General features: G+C 42.9%; 1 protein-coding gene and 1 long non-coding RNA gene across 2 annotated transcripts; one reads left to right on the plus strand and one right to left on the minus strand.

Annotated features, from left to right (window-relative positions):
• Positions 1-250: 250 nt before the first annotated feature.
• On the minus strand, positions 251-8,276 carry LOC118362093 (G-protein coupled receptor 83-like). Its single transcript, XM_052486596.1, has 4 exons — positions 7,735-8,276; positions 7,103-7,228; positions 6,129-6,262; positions 251-5,639 (listed from the first exon to the last, which is right to left on the minus strand). The coding sequence occupies exons 1-4, from the start codon at positions 8,170-8,172 to the stop codon at positions 4,937-4,939; spliced, it is 1,401 nt and encodes a 466-aa protein (XP_052342556.1). The 5' UTR covers positions 8,173-8,276; the 3' UTR covers positions 251-4,936.
• Positions 8,277-17,602: 9,326 nt separating this feature from the next.
• LOC118362094 (uncharacterized) lies at positions 17,603-20,798 on the plus strand. Its single transcript, XR_008086308.1, has 3 exons — positions 17,603-17,911; positions 20,070-20,194; positions 20,585-20,798. It is a non-coding gene; the product is annotated as an uncharacterized LOC118362094 (long non-coding RNA).
• Positions 20,799-24,595: the final 3,797 nt, after the last annotated feature.

Consider the following 24,595-nt stretch of genomic DNA (forward strand, 5'->3'; position numbering starts at 1 on the left):
TCAGGGGTTTCATGTGCCGTACATGAAATGCCCTGCACTCATTTATGTAACTGACCTTGGACCTCACGTTCCCTCGACAGAATGACTCCCACTCTTATGAATAGTAGCAGAGTGGGAGATCAGAAAGATTGCCTACACGCACGCACGCACACCTACCTACCTACTGGAAGTAGAAAGGGAGTTCAGAAATGATAGTGCACAAAACCATACCGTTATCTATGAATCACACCAACCCATTGTTGTCACATGGCATACTTTAATGGCTTTTGTAAAGAGAAAAAGTTCAAACCAACAAGGGGGTTGGATAATGAACATATTGACCAATTTCTCAGCCTCATAATTCACTACTAAAGAGCTAGACCAGAACAGAAACTTTATTCAAGCCCTTTGGCAATACCGACCCACAGATGCAAGCATCAGCACACACACACGCACTCAGACGCACACGCACTCAGACACACACACACACACACACACACACACACACACACACACACACACACACACACACACACACACACACACACACACACACACACACACACACACACACACACACACACACACACACACACACACACAATCTGGCTGGTGCAGGGCTGACCATGTAAAGCAAAAAATATACATTTTAAACTCTGAGTCACTTAGATGTTATTACAAACACAGACACATCTATAACACAATCATTGGTGGGTAATCATAATTCGTTAACAAATTGATAAATATCTCAAAAGGAAAGTGCAGTGTTATGAGAAAGGCATGTGCACAACAAAAAGAAACGTCTCTTTCTCAGGGCCCTGTCTTTCTAAGCTAATTTGTAAAAATCCCAAAACTTCACTGTAAAGGGTTTAAACACGGTTTACCATGCTTTCCTATTGAACCATAAACAATTAATGAACATGCACCTGTGGAACGGTCGTGAAGACACTAACAGCTTACAGACGGTAGGCAATTAAGGTCACAGTTCTGAAAACTTAGGACACTAAAGCGGCCTTTCTACTGACTCTGAAAAACACCAAAAGAAAGATGCCCAGGGTCCCTACTCATCTGCGTGAACGTGCCTTAGGCATGCTGCAAGGAGGCATGAGGACTGCAGATGTTGCCAGGGCAATAAATTGCAATGTCCATGCAGTGAGACGCCTAGACAGCGCTACAGGGAGACAGGATGGACAGTTGATCGTCCTCCCAGTGGCAGACCACGTGTGACAACACTTGCACAGGATCGGTACATACGGTCTTCACACCTGCAGGACAGGTACAGGATGGCAACAACTGCCTGAGTTACATCAGGAACGCACGATCCCTCCATCAGTGCTGACTATCCGCAATAGGCTGAGAGAAGCTGGACTGAGGGCTAATAGGCCTGTTGTAAGGAAGGTCCTCACCAGACATCACCAGCATCAACATTGCCAATGGGCACAAACCCACCGTCGCTGGACCAGACATGACTGGTAAAAAGTGCTCTTCACTGACGAGTCGCGGTTTTGTCTCACCAGGGGTGATGGTCGGATGCGAGTTTATTGTCAAAGGAATGAGCGTAACACCGAGGCTTGTAATCTGGAGCCGGATCGATTTGGAGGTGGAGGGTCCGTCATGGTCTGGGGCGGTGTGTCACAGTATCATCGGACTAAGCTTGTTGTCATTGCAGGCAATCTCAATGCTGTGCGTTATAGGGAAGACATCCTCCTCCCTCATGTGGTACCCTTCCTGCAGGATCATCCTGACATGACCCTCCAGCATGACAACGCCACCAGCCATACTGCTCGTTCTGTGCGTAATTTCCTGCAAGACAGGAATGTCAGTGTTCTGCCATGGTCAGCGAAGAGCCTGGCTTTCAATCCTTTGAGCACGTCTGGGACCTGTTGGATCAGAGGGTGAGGGCTAGGGCCATTCCCCCCAGAAATGTCCGGGAACTTGCAGGTGCCTTGGTGGAAGAGTGGGGTAACATCTCACAGCAAGACCTGGCAAATCTGGTGCAGTCCACGAGGAGGAGATGCCCTGTAGTACTTAATGCAGCTGGTGGCCACACCAGATACTGACCCCCCTTTGTTCAGGGACACATTATTCCATTTCTGTTAGTCACATGTCTGTGGAACTTGTTCAGTTTATGTCTCAGTTGTTGAATCTTGTTATGTTCATACACATATTTACACATGTTAAATTTGCTGAAAATAAATGCAGTTGACAGTGAGAGTACATTTCTTTTTTTGCTGTGTTTATGTGCACTATGAGTTAAGGCAATGGATCTCAGAAAGCACAGATAGAGAGAGGGAGAATTCACAATTAAGATCCCACATCACATTTACATCACAAAACCATAATATTACAGATGCTCATGCCTGCTGTTACCACCATCTAACATCATACCCTGGCATCAACATTCAAAACAAGAACAACTTTAATGAAACCAAACATCAACACAAGCATGTTCAAATGTCAGGTTTAAACCACCATCATTGTCGTCTGTACACGTGAGCATCATGTCACAGACGCTCACACTCTTCACCTGGTCTGCTCACCATTCAAATGGATTAAGAACAAAACATTAACACAGACATGTTCAAATCACCATCAGGTCTTGGTGAAAGAGGAACTTGTTTTATTTCACATACTTTAAGTGCGCTTGATTTTAGCTTGCCCTACAACAGAATAGTCCCAAAAGTGCAAACCCCACCCACCTGGCGCTCTTGGTCAGCTAAATGAAATGGATATAAAGTGTTTTAAAGAAAACAAATACAATTGTATCCACGGTCTGGTTAACAGTACCACCAACAGCATCACAGAACCCTTTGACTCTGAGGGCCTCATCTTGTCCACCAGCCGGCTCCCTCTGTAATTGTGCCTGCGGACAAGGTTACCGAGTGCCTAATTTCCAACAAGCTAATGCATAACGTAGCATTCAAGCAGTAGGCTTCTCATTTATAGGAAGGGTCCCAAATGGCACCCTATTCCCCTTTAGTGCACTATTTTTGACCAGGCCTTATAGGGTTCCTTCCGTCAAGTATAGTGTACCACTTTCTTATTTTGCACAGTCCTGAACTCAATCAGTTATTAAAAGGTTTGGTCTGTAACTTTCATCTATTTATCCAACTGAATGCATATTTATGCTCTGGTACTTTGGCAACTAGTATTTGTCTTTTTTTAACCTCCCACTTTGGGCTGGATGTGTCAATATGCATACATACAGTACATAAATAATCTATGAGCAGAATTACTATTTTATGTCAATTAGCCACAAAATCCCTAGGTTGAAAGGGACTGTTTTCAGGAAGCTGTACAGTGGCATTTTCCTTACATTTACCCCCAGGTGGGCCAGCCTCCGAGCAATTCAAATTTTGGCCAATGAGCTTCAGCCCCTCGCCATTTGAGTGACAGCTAGCAAGAATCACACACAGCAGAGCGAGAGACCGCAATGACGTGGTTCACATTTTCGGGGGCCACAAAAGTACAAGAGAATATCTCTAATAGCTACCACCACATGTGCAGTCAGCTGTCCATGTTTCAACCTGTATCTTACACAGGGACTGCCAGCAGATGTAGAGAGGAAACATCTGGAGCAAAATAATCTTCACCCCACCTCCATAACATTCTTCTTTCCCATGGACCTGAACTAAATCATTTGTTAAAGGTCCGATCTGCTACTTTCATTTACAGTCAGAGGTTAAAAGTGTTTCCCCTGCACTTGTTTGTGGTAAACTTTAGGAGTGGATCTTGGCAAATGTACAGAACCTGCTACAGAATTACTTCAATTCTGTGGGTAACCTTTGGTTACATTTGCCAAGCGAGACCCACCGCCACAGTATACAAGAGTGCAGGGATAGCACATTCGACTGGAAGTGAAAGTTACAGATTGTTCCTTCAAACTCCGTTTGAACTCCTAGCTCCGTCAGCCCCTCTCCTTCCTGCAACTCCCCGGCAGCAGCAGTGAAACTCCAATGATCGATATAATTCTCTGTGAATTAGTTGAAGAGCGAGACAGAAGAACTAGCCAGAGACAGAATGAAAAGAGATAGAAGAAGAGGCAGGTTTACAAAAAGAAACTACAACAGATGTGGTGCAACGTGGTCCCGAGGAAAAGCAGAACTGTCCATACCGCGACAGTACTGTTCTGCTAATATACACGGAGTGTACAAAACATTAAGGACACCTGCTCTTTCCATGGCATAGACTGACCAGGTGAATCCAGGGGAAAGCTATGATCCCTTTTTGATGTCACTTGTTAAATCCACTTCAATCGGTGTAGATGAAGGGGAGGAGACAGGTTAAAGAAGGATTTTTATGCCTTGAGACAATTGAGACATGGATTGTGTATGTGTGCCATTCAGAGGGTATATGGGCAAGACAAAAGACAAGTGCCTTTGAACGGGGTACGGTAGCAGGTGCTCAGGTTTGTATCAAGAACTGCAATGATGCTGGGTTTTTCATGCTCAACAGTTTCCCACCTGTATCAAGAATGTTCCACCACCGAAAGGATATACAGCTTACTTGACACAACTGTGGGAAGCATTGGAGTCTACACGGGCCAGTATCCCTGTGGAATGCTTTCGACACCTAGTAGAGTCCATGCCCTGACAAATTGAGGCTGTTCTGAGGGCAAAAGGGGGGGGGGGTGTCCTTAATGTTTTGTATACTCAGTATGTACAGTATGCACAATATGTGCTAACAGAGTAGTTGTTCGTTTGGGTGTTGCATTTGTTGCCAGACCTCATCACACCCTGTTCCCATCAATGTGAAACCTTTCTTCCCGAAGGTGGCGCTGTCATGAATGTTAAAAGATAATACATTTCTGGTTCTAGAGCCCCAACTGTCTTTAGCTAATAACGTAGTCCTTCAACAGGACTCACCACCAAATGCAGTAACTTTTACATGTCTTTAATTGTCAAATAAACTCAATCATTCACACAATCCCAACCAAAGTGCATTCTGGTAGTTGTAGTTAACTGACAGCTACTATAGGCTCCACTGATAGGATGTCTGTTTTATTGGCATGTCTTGCAGAGAAAAGGACATGCCTGTCTTTAGGAAGCTGGTGAGAGGACGAGGAGTGGCTTGGCCGAGAGGAGGCACGACTCGGGTGTGAAGGGGCGTGACTCGGCCGAGAACAGGTGCGGCTCTCCGGCCAGGCGGCTCTGTGGCAGAGTGCGCAGGAGGGTGGAGCCACCAGCACCGGCCCCACCCCTCCACGCCCCCTCTTCCGGCACATGCCCAATAGCAGCCTAAGCTCCTGGTGGAAGGTGGGGTTCAGACAACAGTAGATGAAGGGATTGTAACACGTCGAGCTCATCGCCAGCCAATGAAAACAGAAATACAAGGCATTGGATGACTGAATGGCCTGGCTGGAGAGAAGCACCACGTAGCAGTTCAGAGGGAACCAGCATACCGCAAACACCCCAACAACCACCAACAACATAGCCAGGGTGCGCCGCCGCTTCCGCCGCTGCACAGCGAACTGCGCAGTGGTGGTGTCCCCGATAGCGTTACGGCGCCACAGGCGGCGTGCCACGGTTGAGTAGGCGGCGGTGATGATGAGGAGGGGTAGGACGTAGAGGAGGATGAAGGTGAGGAGGTCAATGCACTGCCAATAGACGTCAGAGGGCTCGGGGAAGTCGGGGACACAAAGGCTGCGCACCTTTTCCTTACTGAGAGAAAATGGAGAGGGAGTGATAAGGAGGGGAAGATAGGGGAGAGTGAGAAGGAGATTGGAGGACGATAGAGAGAGAGCACATAACCAGCTATGAGTATAGCACAGAGAAGAATACAGTCATGAAAAGTCAACATGAGAAACAGCAACAACATTGGAAACCCCCAAACAAAACATAGAATGATAAATGTCGGGAGAGTGAGAGAGGCTGGAGGGAAGAGAGAACTGCGAGAAAAGAATACCTGGTGGTTATTGTGTACACAAAGGTGAAGTGTTTGTTCTATCAATTCAGTGTGTGTGTGTGTGTGTGGTTATCTGTACACGAAGGTGTGTGTGTGTGTGTGTGTGTGTGTGTGTGTGTGTGTGTGTGTGTGTGTGTGTGTGTGTGTGTGTGTGTGTGTGTGTGTGTGTGTGTGTGTGTGTGTGTGTGTGTGTGTGTGTGTGTGTGTGTGTGTGTGTGTCTGTGTGTGTCTGTGTGTGTGTGTACCTGTACACGAAGGTTAGGAGCTCCTGGTAGATGGCATGAGGCAAGGAGAAGCAGCTGGCCATGACCCAGATAAGAATCACACACACAACACCACGAGCCGGGGACATGCGGGGCCTCAGAGGGTGGAGAATGACCTGTGCACGCACACACACACACACACACACACACACACACACACACACACACACACACACACACACACACACACACACACACACACACACACACACACACACACACACACACACACACACACACACACACACACACACACACACACACACACAGTGTTTTTATCAGGTCGCATTATACACACCAGGCCGCACACATTCTTCATGCCACACACTCCATTACACACACCTGCTGCTGTTCTCTGTTCCACACTCCTCCCTTACAAACCACACTTTTAGTTGGACTGTAGCTCATAAATACATAGGAGACTCATATCCACACATATCCAAGACAACTCTATGAAAAACAACTGAATGTGAATACCGTCAAATATTCTTTCAATTGAAAAGATAGACTACAGCAGATGGCAGAAAATAACATACTTGTCCCTATAGCTTGGAAGCTGCCTTGTCCCAGAAACTGTGGCAATAAACCAATAATTTACTGTCACGCTCCATTGAAAAATACCTATACCCCAAAAATATATATTTCTAAGAGGACAAAACATAAGAATAGTTGGCTTTTTTTTCCTGTATCAAACTTTCAGGCCTGGTGATTGGTGATTCACTGGTTACAAGCTGACAATTAGCGAGTCAATTTGAGAAACCTCTTGAGCTAAGGCACTTTCAGCACTACCGCGTGGACAGCTCCCCCCTGCGCTTTCGAGTGCTGACGCTTTCCTTACAGCTTTCCTTTACAGCTTTTATTTTACCAGGTTAAGCTAACTGCAACCCTTTAATTAGATGAAGCACACACACGACTTTCACGATATTCACCGATTGTATGCATGACAGTTAGCCTACCTGGCGTCTGTCCAGCGCGATTGCCGTGAGCGTGAGTGTGGATACGTGCAGGGAGCAATACTGGACGAACCGGCTAATGTGGCACATTCCCTTCCCGAACCACCAGCTGCTATTCACAAAACGGACCTGAGGGAGACCACACAGGTATGTTGACAAGGCTGTTTTATACTGGCATGATTGAGTGATGAAAAGCTGGAGCCTTCCTATCCATACGTGCTAAATAGAACGATTTAACATGAACATATCCCCCTCACTGCAAGCACTCTCATCATCCAAACCACCTGTGGAAAATTGGTTCAAATGTATTTAAAAACCCACGCGTTCTTCCACTTTCCGGAGATAATCACTGATCTACCATGATGAAAAATGTAAAAAAAATAATGGATATCATTTTTATACCGCAAGATTTCAAAGACGTGTGTGTGTGTGTGTGTGTGTGTGTGTGTGTGTGTGTGTGTGTGTGTGTGTGTGTGTGTGTGTGTGTGTGTGTGTGTGTGTGTGTGTGTGTGTGTGTGTGTGTGTGTGTGTGTGTGTGTGTGTGTGTGTGTGTGGTCATTTGTGTACAGTGATATTTGTTGTGCCTGTGCCCATAGACAGTAGCGAGGTTGTCATGTCCCCGGTCCGATTCGCACCAAAGTAAAGGGCATGTTGAGCAGCGTTATAAGAATGTCTGCCACTGCGAGGTTAATGATGAACAGACTCGTGGCGGAGTGCATCCGCTTGTTCTTGATCACCACATGGCACACCAGCGTGTTTCCGAACAGCGAGATGACAATGATGAACGAGTAAGCCAGGACCAGTAGGGATTTCACGGTCCGGTTATGGGACTCTCCACCGTAGCAATTTTTAACTGCCATGGAGCGCCAGTCCGCGAGCGTGCCATCGTCCAGGTCAAGCGAGAAGACATTTGTCCGGTTGGGCGTATACGGAGCTGACAGGTTCAGCAGTCCTTCTGCATCCACAAATAGACCCCCGCCGAAAATGGTTGAGTTGTTGTATTCCCGTGCCCCCAACCCGTCGAGGCTGGGGACCAAATAGGTGAGGGACAGCCACAGACACGCAACTCGCATGTCTGCTGGGGAGGGTTATAAAGATAAGCACCGGACGTCCAATCATCAGTCTCCCTCTCGCGTATCAGGGGCGGCGTGAGTAGAGGGGGACATTGCTTCCTCTCCGCAGATACTTGAGAAGATGTGATGCGCCCGGTGTGTTGGCAGCACTTTTAAACCCATGCGTGTATGCGCGCGCATTGTTTGTGTGTGGGGGGGGGGTCTGTCAGATGTTAGCGGCTCAATGCTTTTATTTGTTCAGGCTGAGAGAGAAAAGGAGCGAAGCACAGAGAAAGAGAGAGGTGGAGGGAAGTGGGACTGAAGGGAGAGAGAGAAATCGAAGTATGAATTCTTAAATGTTTAATTTTACAATGATCAATGAGGTACAGCAGTGTTATGTGAAAGTCATTGTTGTATATAGCTGTTGATTTGAGGGTTACTGTATCTTATTTGTCGCACGGTAATTTATGACGCTACCCCTTGGTGCAGGGACCCTTTGCATCTTTCGTTAATTAAATCTCAATGGGACACATGAAAGGGATGACGAGAGTAAGACCGACATGAAACTGGTATCTAATATAAATAACAGAGAGAAAGAGGGACTTTGAGAGAGAAAGAGAGATACCCATGCATTTAAGACTGAGATAATCAGCTCATTATACGATGTTTGTTTGCACATGCATACAGCATTTTGAAACGGCAAGGCAAGAGGGGATCCCTCTTGCGCAGACAAATGTTGGATCTGATTATAGAAATTCAGGGACAGTTTGTTCTTTAATTCCCAAACTTGCAAGTAAAAGTGTATTCCATCAAGTGTTATTCATATTTATGAGAGCTCACACACACACACACACACACACACACACACACACACACACACACACACACACACACACACACACACACACACACACACACACACACACACACACACACACACACACACACACACACACACACACACACACACACACACACACACACACACACACACACACACACACACACACACACACACACACACACACACACACACACACACACACAATCAAAATAGAACATGAAGCACACTGCCAGACTTTTCCCATGTGTGTGTGTGCGCGTGTTTTTTTTATAGCAATGTTTCAACCAGATCTTTACGTTTTCCCGGTGAAAAGTTGTCCCTGGAAGTATGACACAGATTCAAGCATGATAGGATATTGCACTGAGTGGAATCTTCTGTTTTGATCGTGAATATTTTTGACACTTTGATTTGCCTATGTAGCTTACTGAGATAGTCTAAAATAACCAACTGAGGTATCTTATGTTAGATCGAATTACATTTGCTTATAGTTTCACTTTGATGTATTGAATAAAGGTATCTGGTATCTGGTCCAAGGCTGTTATATCATTGTCTAAAATAACTAACTGCTGGTCTGTTATATCATTGAGATATGTGACATTGAGATGCTTAACTAACTGTTATCTGGTCCAAGGCTGTTATATCATTGTATGTGAATAAACTGAGATGTAAAATCTGGTATCTGGTCCAAGGCTGTTATATCATTGAGATATGTGACATAGCTTACTGAGATGTCTAAAATAACTAACTGTGGTATCTGGTCCAAGGCTGTTATATCATTGAGATATGTGACATAGCTTACTGAGATGTCTAAAATAACTAACTGTGGTATCTGGTCCAAGGCTGTTATATCATTGAGATATGTGACATAGCTTACTGAGATGTCTAAAATAACTAACTGTGGTATCTGGTCCAAGGCTGTTATATCATTGAGATATGTGACATAGCTTACTGAGATGTCTAAAATAACTAACTGTGGTATCTGGTCCAATATCATTGAGATATGCTGTTATATCATTGAGATATGTGACATAGCTTACTGAGATGTCTAAAATAACTAACTGTGGTATCTGGTCCAAGGCTGTTATATCATTGAGATATGTGACATAGCTTACTGAGATGTCTAAAATAACTAACTGTGGTATCTGGTCCAAGGCTGTTATATCATTGAGATATGTGACATAGCTTACTGAGATGTCTAAAATAACTAACTGAGGTATCTGGTCCAAGGCTGTTATATAATTGAGATATGTGACATAGCTTACTGAGATGTCTAAAATAACTAACTGAGGTATCTGGTCCAAAAGGCTGTTATATCATTGAGATATGTGACATAGCTTACTGAGATGTCTAAAATAACTAACTGAGGTATCTGTTATAACAAACGGAAGTATTTGTTTTAACTGAGATATATGGTACAACTAGATATAACTAAATATCTGATATATCAAACTGGTATCTGATATAAAGAACTGTGGTATCTGATATAACTGGTGTCTGAAATAACTAACTGAAATATGTGATATAACTGAACTGAGATGAACTGAGGTAGCGAACTGAACTGGTACATTAAGGGAAGTGTCTGATACAACTATCTGCTCATGAAAAGCCCAGCCATTTGACTCAAACTTTAGTCTGTCACTGAGCCATTAACACTGACATCACACCAACACATGCATGCACACGCTGCATCAGCTTGAGAAGTGCGTGAACGTGTACCACATGAGACGCATACAGACACATTGCATGGACCAGGTGTACTGTCTCGCTCTAAATCTCTCTCTCCCACACAACTGGAATAGGTGTTGTGCCGAAAAGCTCCCCCTGCCAGAATCCCCCCTCTTCGCGTGAACGCGCACGCACTAAATTCTTCATTGTTGCGACTTGCTTGCTAGTTGAGATTTCTGATCATGTTCGGCTGCGTTTCATGATATTATTTATGTTGGTTTGATAGCGAGGAGGCGCTGATAATGTCTGCAGTTTTCGGTTTGGCTATTTGTTTCAAGTGTATTCGTTTTTAAATAAATCTGCCAAAATGCGTCATCTCTCCCATTCACCTAGCAGTTGTTTTGAAATGTTTCTTGCTTGCTTACATTTTACTCCCTCCTCTATGTTTAATATAACACACATACATTCATTATTCATTTCGGTTGCCTATGCTGAAGTGAAGTTTGTTCTATAGAAAGTATTTCGGGCACGGCTATTTTCTTGCCTGACGAAATCCGAAATATTGGAAAGCTGCAACAGCTCGACTGAACATTTAGTCCACTTTTTATGGAAAGTTTTCCAGTTGATTACCGTCGCCTGGACCTCAAGCCTAACCTCGTCCTGACAGGTAGCGCAGACATAATCCTCCAATGATGAGATGGTTTTCATACAGGACTGGTGGAACCATCGTGGGCAGCGGTCACAACCAATCTGAAATGTATGATGAAAAATGTTCATATATTTAAAATATTAAATACATTTTCTTGAATTACATTTTTTTTCATTATCAGACAAAGCGGATGATGCTACCTCTAGAAATACTACTGCTTATACAAATTCGTACTCCTAAAAAATGTGCCTTTAGAAGGGAACAAGCAATTACCGAATTAGTGTCTTCCTCATTATTGTCCACCTCCCCACAGAAGTGGCACAGTTGGCTCAGGTCATCTAGCGAAATATAATCTCAAGTAGTCTATACATCTTTACATGTATTTTTCTGCGGAAACAGGGAACAAGGGAATAGTATAGGTTTCTTATAACATAATTATTTAAATACATGTGTTTTAGTAGTCATCTAGTCAGAAGTTGGATCAAAGATAACCTTGAAAGATCCATATAAATGTTTGTTTTTTATCTACAATTTATGAAATTAGAAATTGAATATACCAGTATTTCAGTTTTCTCCAACCAAATGATGTTACACTTAAGATTCAAATTTGCAAGTATACAACGTCACGGCTATAATATCATTGTACAGTTCTGTTTAGCCTTTTAGTCAGTACACTTTCAGTAGGTCAATTGTACATTACTTATACTCTCATACTTACTTTCAAGGCAAAGACCCCTCAAGAAGAAACATCTTGTCACGTCCATCTGGAGATATTACACGCCTTCTCTCTCAGAGATGATCTTAACATATATGGTAATATAAGTACAGCATTTTGAAACACTTTATTGATTACAATATAGAGATAAATAACAGAGGGGAATCTGAGAGTGCAGGGATTCCAGCAATTAGTCAAATCTGGAGCTGACAAGGGCTGGAAAGTAAATGACATGTGATCATCTTGTATTATCTAACATCTGAGACTAGGCAGGCATTCCCTCGGATGAAGAGCATCTCCATCTTGCTGATTATGGTCCGTCATCCAGGTGGAAATGTCACCTGCATATCTGATGTAGGATAAGAGATACGCTGAGTGTTCTGTGAATATGTGAACATGTGTATGTATGTATGTATGTATATATATATATTGGTATATATTTTTTTTTACATTTCACATTTCTATTATCATTATTGTGTTTTGTGGTTAAGGGGTGGGGGGAGGTTGATGGGGATGGTGGAGGTGCTGGGGGTGCCCTATTGAGGGAGAAGGGACCTATTGGGGAGGGGACTCTTCATGGAGACACATTCAGTCATAGTTGTGTTTATTATATTATTATTTAAAAAAATATTATATTATTTTAACAGTTTACTGTGATTATGGATATGCACTCATGTGGACGTATATATTTGGACTTTCTTTTTTAAATGATTACTACTGTACCTACATTCTTAAAAACTAAAACAGAAAAAGTGTAAAAAAATGAGGGAAAAGCACGATGGGATGGGGGATTGAGGGATGGGTAGAGAGAACAGTAGAGGGCTCTGAAAACTATTATTGCTGAAATAACCACTTCCTTTTGTGACTAGAGTCCAATAATTCCCGTGGCGCACATCAGAGGGCATGATAGGTAACCAAAAATGATTTTGAAGTGTGTCAGGCCTTGCAGTCCCAAGATAGAAGGAGGGGAGAATTTCAGCAGGCAAGTATTTGATCGTGGGGGAGGACCTAGTCATGTCTGCAGTTTTCAGTTTGGCTATTTGTTTCAAGTGTATTAGTCTATATATACATCTCTTTGCCAAAATACGTCATCTCTCCCACGTCTCACTCGACTAGTCGTTGTTCTGAAATGTTTATTGCTTTCCTACATTTTACTCCCTCCTCTGTTTTAATATAGCACACATACATTCATTATTAATTTGGTTGCCTATGCTGACGTGAAGTTTGTTCTATAGAAGATATTTGACTCTGATGTGTGCCACAGAAAGTATTTGACTCTAGTGACAAAATTAAGGAAGTCAGAAAAAACTTTTCAGAGCAACTACTAGTCGAATAAGACGTGGGAGAGATGACGTATTCCTTTCTCTTTTTTATGTCCTTCTTCTCAGTCGTACGCCTCCTTGGACTTTGGCCAAAAAATGTCAGTTGGTTCACGATCATTTGAACAGGTTCTACTGGTGAGTCATACACTTGTCTTCTTTCATCATCCTTCGCTTCCTCTCGTCCTCTGTTGTCCTTATCTTTTCCTTTGTTCACTCAGACTCTCATCAAAAACTGTTTTGGAGCATCACAAGCAGTGTGTGGAACATGTTGTTTGCTTCCTGCAACGCAAGAGTGTGTGAAGGATATTAATAATATGCTTCAACAAGCTATCTGAAAGACTAGTGATGCTGGTGGTAAATTATATGTACCATTCTGCTTATTTCCACTGTTGACATGATTGAACTGAGATAAATCTACATCGTGCACCCCATACTGAATTGCCAAAGGTCACACACCCTCGTTTTCCGGTTGAGCACATACAGCATTGCTACCTCATTAATAATATATCTACTCACATGTCCAGGGCATCTTGTTTTCTTTTATATTCCAGTGTGGAGTGACTGTCCCGGTCAGGAAAGTTAAAATCCCAAATTGTATCCATCACCTTTGTTGGTGGCATATGTAATTAGCACAAAAAGCTTTGGCATGCCAAATGTGTGCTCAATGTGTCATCTTTGGTTCCATCATTACATGAATGTGGGAAGAAAATGTTTTGCCAAAATGACTTCCACCAATCCATGTGTCGTAGATAATTATAGTATTTTTGGAGATCAAAGTTGCCAAGTGAGGGTGCATTAGGACTGTACAACCACGTCAATACTATGTTTTATTCCTGTCAATGTCCACCCATGCAATCTAAATAAGCAATAGGGCTATAAGAGTCCAAGAAGCTGAACATCAAATAAAATAATAGTCACATGCCGCCGGGTACAACAACCTTACAGTGAAATGCTTTCGAGCCCCTAACCAACCATGCAGTTAAAAAAAATATGAATAAGAATAAGAAATAAAAGGAACGAGTAATGAAAGAGCAGCAGTAAAATAAGAAAAGTGAGACTATACACAGGGGGTACCGGTACAGAGTCAATATGCAGGGGCACCGGTTAGTCGAGGTAATTGAGGTTGAAGTTATTATGCTATGCATAGATATTAACAGAGAGTAGAAGTGGCCTAAAGGAGTGGGTGGGTGGGTGGGGTGGGGGGGCAATGCAAACAGTCTGGGTAGCCATTTGATTAGATGTTCAGAAGTCTTATGGCTTGGGGTAGAAGCTGTTTAGAGGTCTTTCGGACCTAGACTTGGCACTCCGGAGAACAGTCTATGACTAGGGTGGCTGGAGTCTTTGACAATTTTAGGGCCTTCCTCTGACACCGCCTGGTATAGAGGTCCTGGATGGCAGGAAGCTTGACCCCAGTGATGTACTGTAGTTGCCATACCAGGCAGTGATGCAACCCGTCAGGATGCTCTCGATGGTGCAGCTGTAGAAACTTTTGAGGATCTGAGGACCCATGCCAAATCTTTTAAGTCTCCTGAGGTTTTGGGTTTTGTCGTGCCCTCTCCACGACTGTCTTGGCGTGCTTGGACCATATTAGTATGCTGGTGATGTGGATACCAAGAAACTTGAAGTGCTCAATCTGCTCCACTACAGCCCCGTCGATGAGAATGGGGACGTGCTCGGTCCTCCTTTTCCTGTAGTCCACAATCATCTCCGTTGTCTTGATCCCGTTGAGGGAGAGGTTGTTGTCATTGTTGTCCTAAAGGTCTTACTCACATCGGCTGCGGAGAGCGTGATCACACAGTCATCCAGAACAGCTGGTGCTCTCATGCATGTTTCAGTGTCATTTGCCTCGAAGCGAACATAGAAGTAGTTTAGCGCGTCTGGTAGGCTCGTGTCACGGAATGCCTTGGCTGTGAACAGAATTGCTGAGGAATGTGGATTGATATGGAAGAGCACTGAAGTTTTACTTCAAAATGAAATGAATATGATACTTTTCAGCATTTATCAATTGTAGCTAAATGTCATTTGTGTCCTCTTATGAATATGAAAATGTAAATATGTTTCAAATGTATTCTAAAAGCTGTTATTTATTCAAAATTGTCTATGTAAGTGTCGTAAAAAATATATACAAATAATTGAATTAGCATTTTATAATTTGTTTTACCCTACGTCATACTTCAAGATATGTAATCATTTTATGTCATTCAAACAATAGCAGTGCTTTTTTTTACATCTATTCTTATAAAAAGACATGGTCTACTTGTAAAACACAGTATGTAATGTGAATGACGTAGAACCTACATCTCTATGAAAATGCAACTGGTATCTTAGTGGAAGACACACAAAGGATGCAGTTTCAACTCTGTTACACTATCAGTAATTACACTAGTCTTCTATTAATAGCATAAGTGAGAAGTATAATAAACTACCAAATGATAATGTCAGATTCGCCTCTTTCTTTGATATTACCCTGCAATTGGTAACATATCATGCCAAGAAAGAAGGCAGTAACAGCCGTTTAAGGGTCAAATGTCAGAGATCAGGGTCAACATGAATAAAACATTAACTCCATAGTAAGACAACATCTCCAACGATTTCCCTTGATTTCATTTGGCTGGACAATTCAAAAACGTTGTAGCCATTCTTCTCAGTTCCACGCTATGAGTAGTGACTGCCTTTTTGCTTGGTAGGTCAGAATAGTTCTGAGGCTACAGGCGATTTTGTGAGAAAACAGAACAAGTTCAAGCTCTGTCACATTTCACCACAGTTGCGGTAGTGTGGTGGACTGAAAGGCAATCAATGCAAAATAAGGGGAAATTAAATAAACATAAATATGGGTTGTATTTACAATGGTGTTTGTTCTTCAATGGTTGCCCTTTTCTTGAGGCAACAGGTCACAAATATTGCTGCTGCGATGGCACACTGTGGTATTTCACCCAATATATATGAGAGTTGATCAACGTTTGATTTGTTTTTTCGAATTCTTTGTGGGTCTGTGTAATCTGAGGGAAATATGTCTTAATATGCCAGGAGGTTGGAAGTCCAGCTCAGTTTTTCTCTCTCGCTCCTTAGAAAGATTCTGAATTATTCAAATGCAGTTTCATAAAAATTCAAAGATAGTCTCCACCCCTTGGCAGAGGACTTGATAGCTAATCACAGTTAAATCTGCAAGATTAATTGGCCACCCATTTATTATTGTTGAGACAGCCCACCCACACACACGTAAAGTGTTAAATACCGTCTGTCAGAGAGACAGATTCTATTGGGTGAAATACCACAGTGTGCCATTTCAGTTAAACAATCCTTATTTAACGTGTCTCCTACCCTTCATCTACACTGATTGAAATGGATTCAACAAGTGACTTCAATAAGGGATCATAGCTTTCACCTGGATTCCCCCAGTCAGTCTGATTTTCTGGTGTTTTTACAGTCTTTTATGTAAAAAAAAAAAGTGAATCATAACTTATTTATCTGCCCGTAAACTCTGCATGCTTTTTCAAGTCTTGGTGGTAGAAAAACTTAAAATATTATCGGGTAACTTCAGGTTTAGCCTACTTCGACATGGTGGTTATTATATATACGTGATACTGTAAATGTATTTCCACTTCAATTGTTGCATAATCTATTTCACCAACCAGGTTTCCATCCAACCTTTTTAGGCAAGTTAAGTACATGTCGGATAAAAACTGTCATGACAGGCCTGATGGAAACAGAACATTTTGTCGGTAAACTTTTCAAATGTCAACAAAACGAAATATGCTAGACAAGGTGGGATCTTTTTGTGTTGCGAAATGTCATTGGAAACACTTTCATTTGCAAATATTGATATAATAACCATCATATCGAAGTACATGTGATGACATGTTGTGTGGTCTTCCCACCATGACTCGTCAGGAAAGCATGCAGTTTATTAGGCTTCGGATTAAATACATTATGATGAACTTCACAGGGCGTTGAAAATGCAAGGTGATGAGCTTGATGCTCCTTTCTAATAAATATTGAGGGTCTATTCTGGTGACATGATCATCGATGCTTGGCTGCCGTTTGACAAATAAAAATAATCTCGCTCTTTAGTCCATAATAATCTCATCATGTAGACCAGGGGTAGGACTACTCAACTCTTACACTAGTTCCGGAGCTTGCTGGTTTTCTGTTCTACCTGATAATTAATTGCACACACCTGGTGTCCCTGGTCTAAATTAGTCCCTAATTTGAAGGGAACAATGAAAAATGCAGTGGCATTTATGCGCTCTAGACAATGGCACTCTATATCTGCACGCTGTTGGCTAGAGCGCAAATGCCAATACCGGAGTGGGCACACTTGCTGAATAACACAACATTTGTTTTTGTGAGAAAAGCGTTAGTAGAGTTGTGAATACGATGGAAACCCAATTAACTCCGCTTTTGAAGGCCCCCTGTCGGCTCCCCTTTTGAAGTGCCATTTGGGACGCAAACATTGAACATTAATAACCTAAAGGGTAAATAAACACCGTGGAAAATGTCACATAATGTGGGGAAAAGCGGATGATTTATTAAAACGCCTTCCAAGTACTGAAAACATGGAAAAGGTAGGCTATGCGAAGGTGAGAGAGAGAGAGAGAGAGAGAGTGTGTGTGTGTGTAAAAGTTAACGGACCAGTGTGTGTAAAAGTGTGCGTTTATCGAAGGGAATGAGGTGAACTGCTTCACTTGCAATTTTATCCTGCTCTGAGGAATGTAATTTCAGCCAGAGATACTTAATTAGAGGATCAGAGATAAACATTGTAACAGGGTAAATTAAGCCTCCCCGGGGCGGACTCAGACAAAAATTCAGCCCTGGAATTTAAGCCACACAGGCATTTTACCAGGTACTGCAGGAATGTGTACCAGACACAAGGGAGGCGGTGCACTTCAGTTGTGGGTCGAATATTATTTGTTTTCTTTCAACACATTTGTTGTGCTTGTTTTGGCTGGCCCGAAGTGCTGGTTGGGCGGGCTTTACTATTTTTTTGGACTACTCAGTTTGTTGCATTACACCAGGCGATCTAAGATAAAGTCGACAAATGTGTTTAGAAGAAAGCAAAAACTACTTTCACCCAGGTCTGAGGCACATACGGACATGATATGGGCCCAAAATCAACCAGTGATTCCTGTACTTCCTATGTAATTTTTCTTTTGTGCTATTGCAGTCTTTTGGCCTCTTGGCCAGGTTAAGAATGGCAAGGGAGAGTTATGCCATTTTCTTTACATTCAGCGTCACTCCAAGGGAAATATAGTATTCTTTCAAAAAATATATATCTACATATGTTTCGGGATGTTGTGTATCCCTGGAAATAATCAGAATTCATGTAAACATTGCAGTTTTGAAAACATAGCTTGTTCTAAAAAAAGTGGTCTCTTGGGGTAAGTTGAGCTGCAGCAGTACAGTGTAAGTTACTCCGGGTGGACTGGGACAACAATTCAGCCCTGGCATATCAATCACACCAGCCTTTTGTCTACCAATGGCATGCCCTACCAATGGCATGCCCTACCAATGGCATGCCCTACCAATGGTATGCCCTACCAATGGCATGCCCTACCAATGGCATGCCCATCTTTTTGTGAGAAAGTACACTGGTGACTGCAAACACAAGTGGGAGTAATGATTAATAATTTATAAATGTCTTATAAAATGATTTTTTTTAAGGACCCTTAAAATAAAGTGTTTACTCATCCTAGTTGTGAATGAATGAACACCATATATATTCAACAAATAAGAAAATGACTGAATACATGCCTTACATTTACATTTACATTTAAGTCATTTAGCAGACGCTCTTATCCAGAGCGACTTACAAATTGGTGCATACACCTTATGACATCCAGTGGAACAGCCACTTGCATCTAAATCTTTTTTTTTTGGGGGAGAAGGGGGAGGGGGGGTGAGAAGGATTACTTACCCTTACTTACCCTATCCTAGGTATCTAATATCTATAGGTATTAAAGGTATTATATAAGCCAATAGTCATCTATAACAGCCCAACTACATATTTCAAATTCATTCATGTCAAGTCCCCCCCCCGTCCACGTAGCTAAGTGTTTAAATATTAGGCTATATATAATTCAATAGAAGAGAGAGAAGTAGAGAGAGAGACTGACAGTTCCTTAATGTTTTTGGGTTACATTTAAGGAACTGGCACTCTCTCTCACTCTCTTGCTCTCAAACACAACATTCTGTGTTTGCCAAAGAACGGTTCCAGGACTAGTTTATGTAGATCCGGATAGATTTCCAGATCTGTGCGCGCTATACGTAAATGTATGCATTTGACAATGGCGCGCCATTTCAGCAAATGAAATAAGAGTGAGATAGGTGGGACTTTCCAGCCATCAGTGCTGTGGCTATGTAATGTCATCCGAGTCACTTGTCACTAAAGCTCCTAAACCCACTCGCTCGGCTAAATAGACTGATATTCAGAAGCTAATAAACATTGATAAAACAATTAAAATACACAGACCGTCCAGAATGTACCTGTATTGTAATACACTCGACTCAACTGTCGTCACAAACGATAGACCTGTATCCTTTCTTTCTTTTCTTTCCAAAACACTTGAGCGAGCCTCTGACCAACTCTCCAGTTATCGCTCTCAGAATGATCTTCTTCACCCTAACCAATCAGGCTTCAAGATGGGTCACTCAACCGGAGACTGCTCATGGAGGCTCTCCTCACTGCCAAAGCTGACTCTCTCGCCTCTGTTCTCCTCTTCCTAGATCTATCCGCTGCCTTGGACACCGTGAACCATCAGATCCTCCCCTCCACCCCTCTCAGGGCTGTGGATGTCTCAGGCTCCGCACACTCTTGGATTGCATCCTCCCGGCCAGGCCGCTCCAACCAGGTGACATGGAGAGGATCTGTGCCTGCACCACGTACTCTCACTACTTGGTTCTAGGCCCTCTCCTCTTCTCGCTATACACCAAGTCACTCAGCTCTATCATATCCTCACATGGTCTCTCCTATCATTGCTATGAGGATGACACCCAACAACTTTCTCCTCCTCCCCTTCCTCCACAAACTTCAAAGTGTTTCCTTTCAAATGGTATCAAGAATATGCATATCCTTGCTTCAGGTCCTGAGCGACAGGAAGTTAGATTTGCGGCTGTCATTCCATGCAATATACAGCCAAAACATTAGGCCTAACTGGCAGCATAGTAGTGTGCGTGAATGTGTCTTTTTCTGTTTTCTTCCTACCTTCACTGCACAGCAGCTGATTTGTCTTTTCTTACAGACATGCATACAGCACTCGGACCAGCAGAACCAAAACTTTTAGCCAATAAGTCGCTAAAAAAAAATGTTTTTGCCGTCACCTTTCCGGGACTGACAGAGTCAGAACTGGTCCATCTTGGGAGAGGGGCCAGCCATTGCCCACTGGTATGGTAAATGCTAAATATAGATTATTATATAGATGATTAGAAAAATAGCACAAAAGTCATTAAAAAAAGAGGCCCAAGGTTCGCTGGCAGTGTCCATTATTTATATATATTTTCCTTACCAGCCCACCCAAGAATTGCCAGGTGGCCAATCTGCCCATGAAGCCGCCTAAACGTTTCTGTAATGAATGAAATGTTACCACTACCTTTTTAAAGCCATGTCTATCTTTATTTCCCAAACACAATTCAACACAATTACAATCGCTTTTTTTTGTCTATTAGTCATTTTACGCATCTTTTTATACACAGGCTTAAAGCCCCCTGGAGAAATCTGTCAATGTAAACTAAATCCATCGCATCCGCCGTTGTCGCACTTCCACATCTGCAGTGAAAGGTAACAGAGCCAGAGCGCTGTTTGTTCTCCGATTTGCTCTAGGACCCCCACAAGCAACGTGGGACTCTCATAGAGACTGTAACTGACGTATAGAACAATATTAAAATGATCTACTTAGGTTTAGATACAAGCATCATGAAACCTCTGACACAATCAATTCATTTGACTTGGTGAAAATCCGTTTTTTTTGGACCTAACTTGCTTACCACGTTGTCCACATGTTTTTTTTCCTTCAAAGACTCCATGAAATGATGACCTCTTCCTAAATAATTTGGTCAAATTAATAATTTTGTGTGTGGTTTCCAAGAAACAAGGGGGGATCAACTTACCCCACTCTCCCCTATAAGAGACTAATGACAGAGTCGGGCCTCATCTGAAGAATGCCAGCCTGACAGCCTTATCTTCTAGCATCACCATTCTTGCACTCTGTTATTTGAACTATTTGGTTCAATTCATCTTTTGTTTTTATTGTATTGCTGTGTTTTGACCAAGGCTGGCCCCTTATGAAACCACAGTCACCTATAATCTCTTCCAGCTTGTCCAATTGACACATCGGCCCCCTCTACTTCCTCAAGACTACTATCGCTAGGAGCTATTACTAGTGGAACTGGTTCCGAGTGGTTCAATGAGTAACGGTTTTAAAGACGAGAGAAACTGCAGTACACATAGGCATACACTTTGGGGCAGCCCCCCAAATGATCAGCGGTTTAGGGAAACAGGGGTGATCCTTTTCTCCAATGTGTGAGATTCAGGGATTTCTTCATCTGAAGAATGAAAGGGAGCCCTGTTGCCTCAACTGTGGACAAACTAATTAGCACAGAATTGATTTATTGAGGATATCAACCACAGCCGACTAGTATGCAAATGTTCTGAGTAACAGCTAATTTGAGTGAGGAAGTGAACCCTCTGTGCAAAATCCATGCTAAGTTAAATGTCGTGGTTAAGGTTTGGATCAGACTGACCTGCTCTGATGTAGTCCGAGCAACTGATTTTAATTGATTTCTTAATACGATATAATGGGCCTAGATCTTGTACAAGGGTATTATGTTTGGATTTCATTTAAAATTGAATTGATCTGCCTTAAAGGCACATTCTGGGATCTGGGAATGTGGTCAATGGTAATTTCTTTAGGTTTACCCTTAGATTTTTAAAGATGATGACTTCTAAATACCTTGTGAACTTAGCACAACTGTCTTTCTCTATCATAACGCTCCCAAAAATATGGTTTTATGACTTCATTGTTTTTAATACAGGATTCAAATCATCGCCTACATTGACACTTTGGGATGCCATGTTTACAAGAATGTTGACAAACAATGTATGTCTTCAAAATTGTCTCATTGTGTAGGCTACCTAACCCTAACCCTATAATACCTGTCCAACTTCACTTGCAATCTTAGGTAGTCATGGCTACTGTGCTTTAACCCTAAGGGGTAGTATTTATTTTTGCCTAACATTATTATGTGGAAACGTACGCTGATGATATTTTTGTTTTATGGAGGTCTGCTAAATGACTTAAATGTAAATGTAATGTAAATGGGTGATGCAAAACAGCTCCAGGCGTTCCATGCTTTTCTTAACTCCTGTTCTGAGCACTTGAGATTTGCCATGCAATCAGACACCCATCAAACCAGCTTTATTGAACTTTGGATTTTGTGTGAGGATAATGTTCTACACACTGATCTTTACATGAAACCTACTGATCATAACAGTTTGTTGAGGGCTGATAGCTGTCACCCGCTTACCTTGAAAAACAGTTTGTCATACAGCCAATCCTATCTAATTAAAATAGTTAGCAAAAAACAATCAGATTATGACAGATATGTTTGAGATGCAAATAAAATTCAAGGAGAGGGTGTACAAAAATGGTCAGACTAATACAGCAATTAAAGTGTTTTAGTACTATATCTCTTGATACAATGATGAAAACAATCATGGCCTCTAAACCTTCAAGCTGCATACTGGACGAATACGCTGATTCGGTGTGCGAGTTCATTAGAACGTGCGTCGAAGATGTCGTTCCCATAGCAACGATAAAAACATTCCCTAACCAGAAACCGTGGATTGATGGCAGCATTCGCGTGAAACTGAAAGCGCGAACCACTGCTTTTAATCAGGGCAAGGTGTCTGGCAACATGACTGAATATAAACAGTGCAGCTATTCCCTCCGCAAGGCTATTAAACAAGCTAAGCGTCAGTACAGAGACAAAGTGGAATCTCAATTCAACGGCTCAGACACAAGAGGCATGTGGCAGGGTCTACAGTCAATCACGGACTACAAGATGAAATCCAGCCCAGTCAAGGACCAGGATGTCTTGCTCCCAGGCAGACTAAATAACTTTTTGCCCGCTTTGAGGACAATACAGTGCCACTGACACGGCCTGCAACGGAAACATGCGGTCTCTCCTTCACTGCAGCCGAGGTGAGTAAGACATTTAAACGTGTTAACCCTCGCAAGGCTGCAGGCCCAGAGGGCATCCCCAGCCGCGCCCTCAGAGCATGCGCAGACCAGCTGGCCGGTGTGTTTACGGACATATTCAATCAATCCCTATACCAGTCTGCTGTTCCCACATGCTTCAAGAGGGCCACCATTGTTCCTGTTCCCAAGAAAGCTAAGGTAACTGAGCTAAACGACTACCGCCCGTAGCACTCACTTCCGTCATCATGAAGTGCTTTGAGAGACTAGTCAAGGACCATATCACCTCCACCCTACCTGACACCCTAGACCCACTCCAATTTGCTTACCGCCCAAATAGGTCCACAGACGATGCAATCTCAACCACACTGCACACTGCCCTAACCCACCTGGACAAGAGGAATACCTATGTGAGAATGCTGTTCATCGACTACAGCTCGGCATTCAACACCATAGTACCCTCCAAGCTCGTCATCAAGCTCGAGACCCTGGGTCTCGACCCCGCCCTGTGCAACTGGGTACTGGACTTCCTGACGGGCCGCCCCCAGGTGGTGAGGGTAGGCAACAACATCTCCTCCCCGCTGATCCTCAACACGGGGCCCCACAAGGGTGCGTTCTGAGCCCTCTCCTGTACTCCCTGTTCACCCACGACTGCGTGGCCACGCACGCCTCCAACTCAATCATCAAGTTTGCGGACGACACAACAGTGGTAGGCTTGATTACCAACAACGACGAGACGGCCTACAGGGAGGAGGTGAGGGCCCTCGGAGTGTGGTGTCAGGAAAATAACCTCACACTCAACGTCAACAAAACTAAGGAGATGATTGTGGACTTCAGGAAACAGCAGAGGGAACACCCCCCTATCCACATCGATGGAACAGTAGTGGAGAGGGTAGCTAGTTTTAAGTTCCTCGGCATACACATCACAGACAAACTGAATTGGTCCACTCACACTGACAGCGTCGTGAAGAAGGCGCAGCAGCGCCTATTCAACCTCAGGAGGCTGAAGAAATTCGGCCTGTCACCAAAAGCACTCACAAACTTCTACAGATGCACAAT

The sequence above is a fragment of the Oncorhynchus keta genome, chromosome 29 (genome assembly GCF_023373465.1).
Source record: "Oncorhynchus keta strain PuntledgeMale-10-30-2019 chromosome 29, Oket_V2, whole genome shotgun sequence".
Taxonomy (NCBI): Eukaryota; Metazoa; Chordata; class Actinopteri; order Salmoniformes; family Salmonidae; genus Oncorhynchus; species Oncorhynchus keta.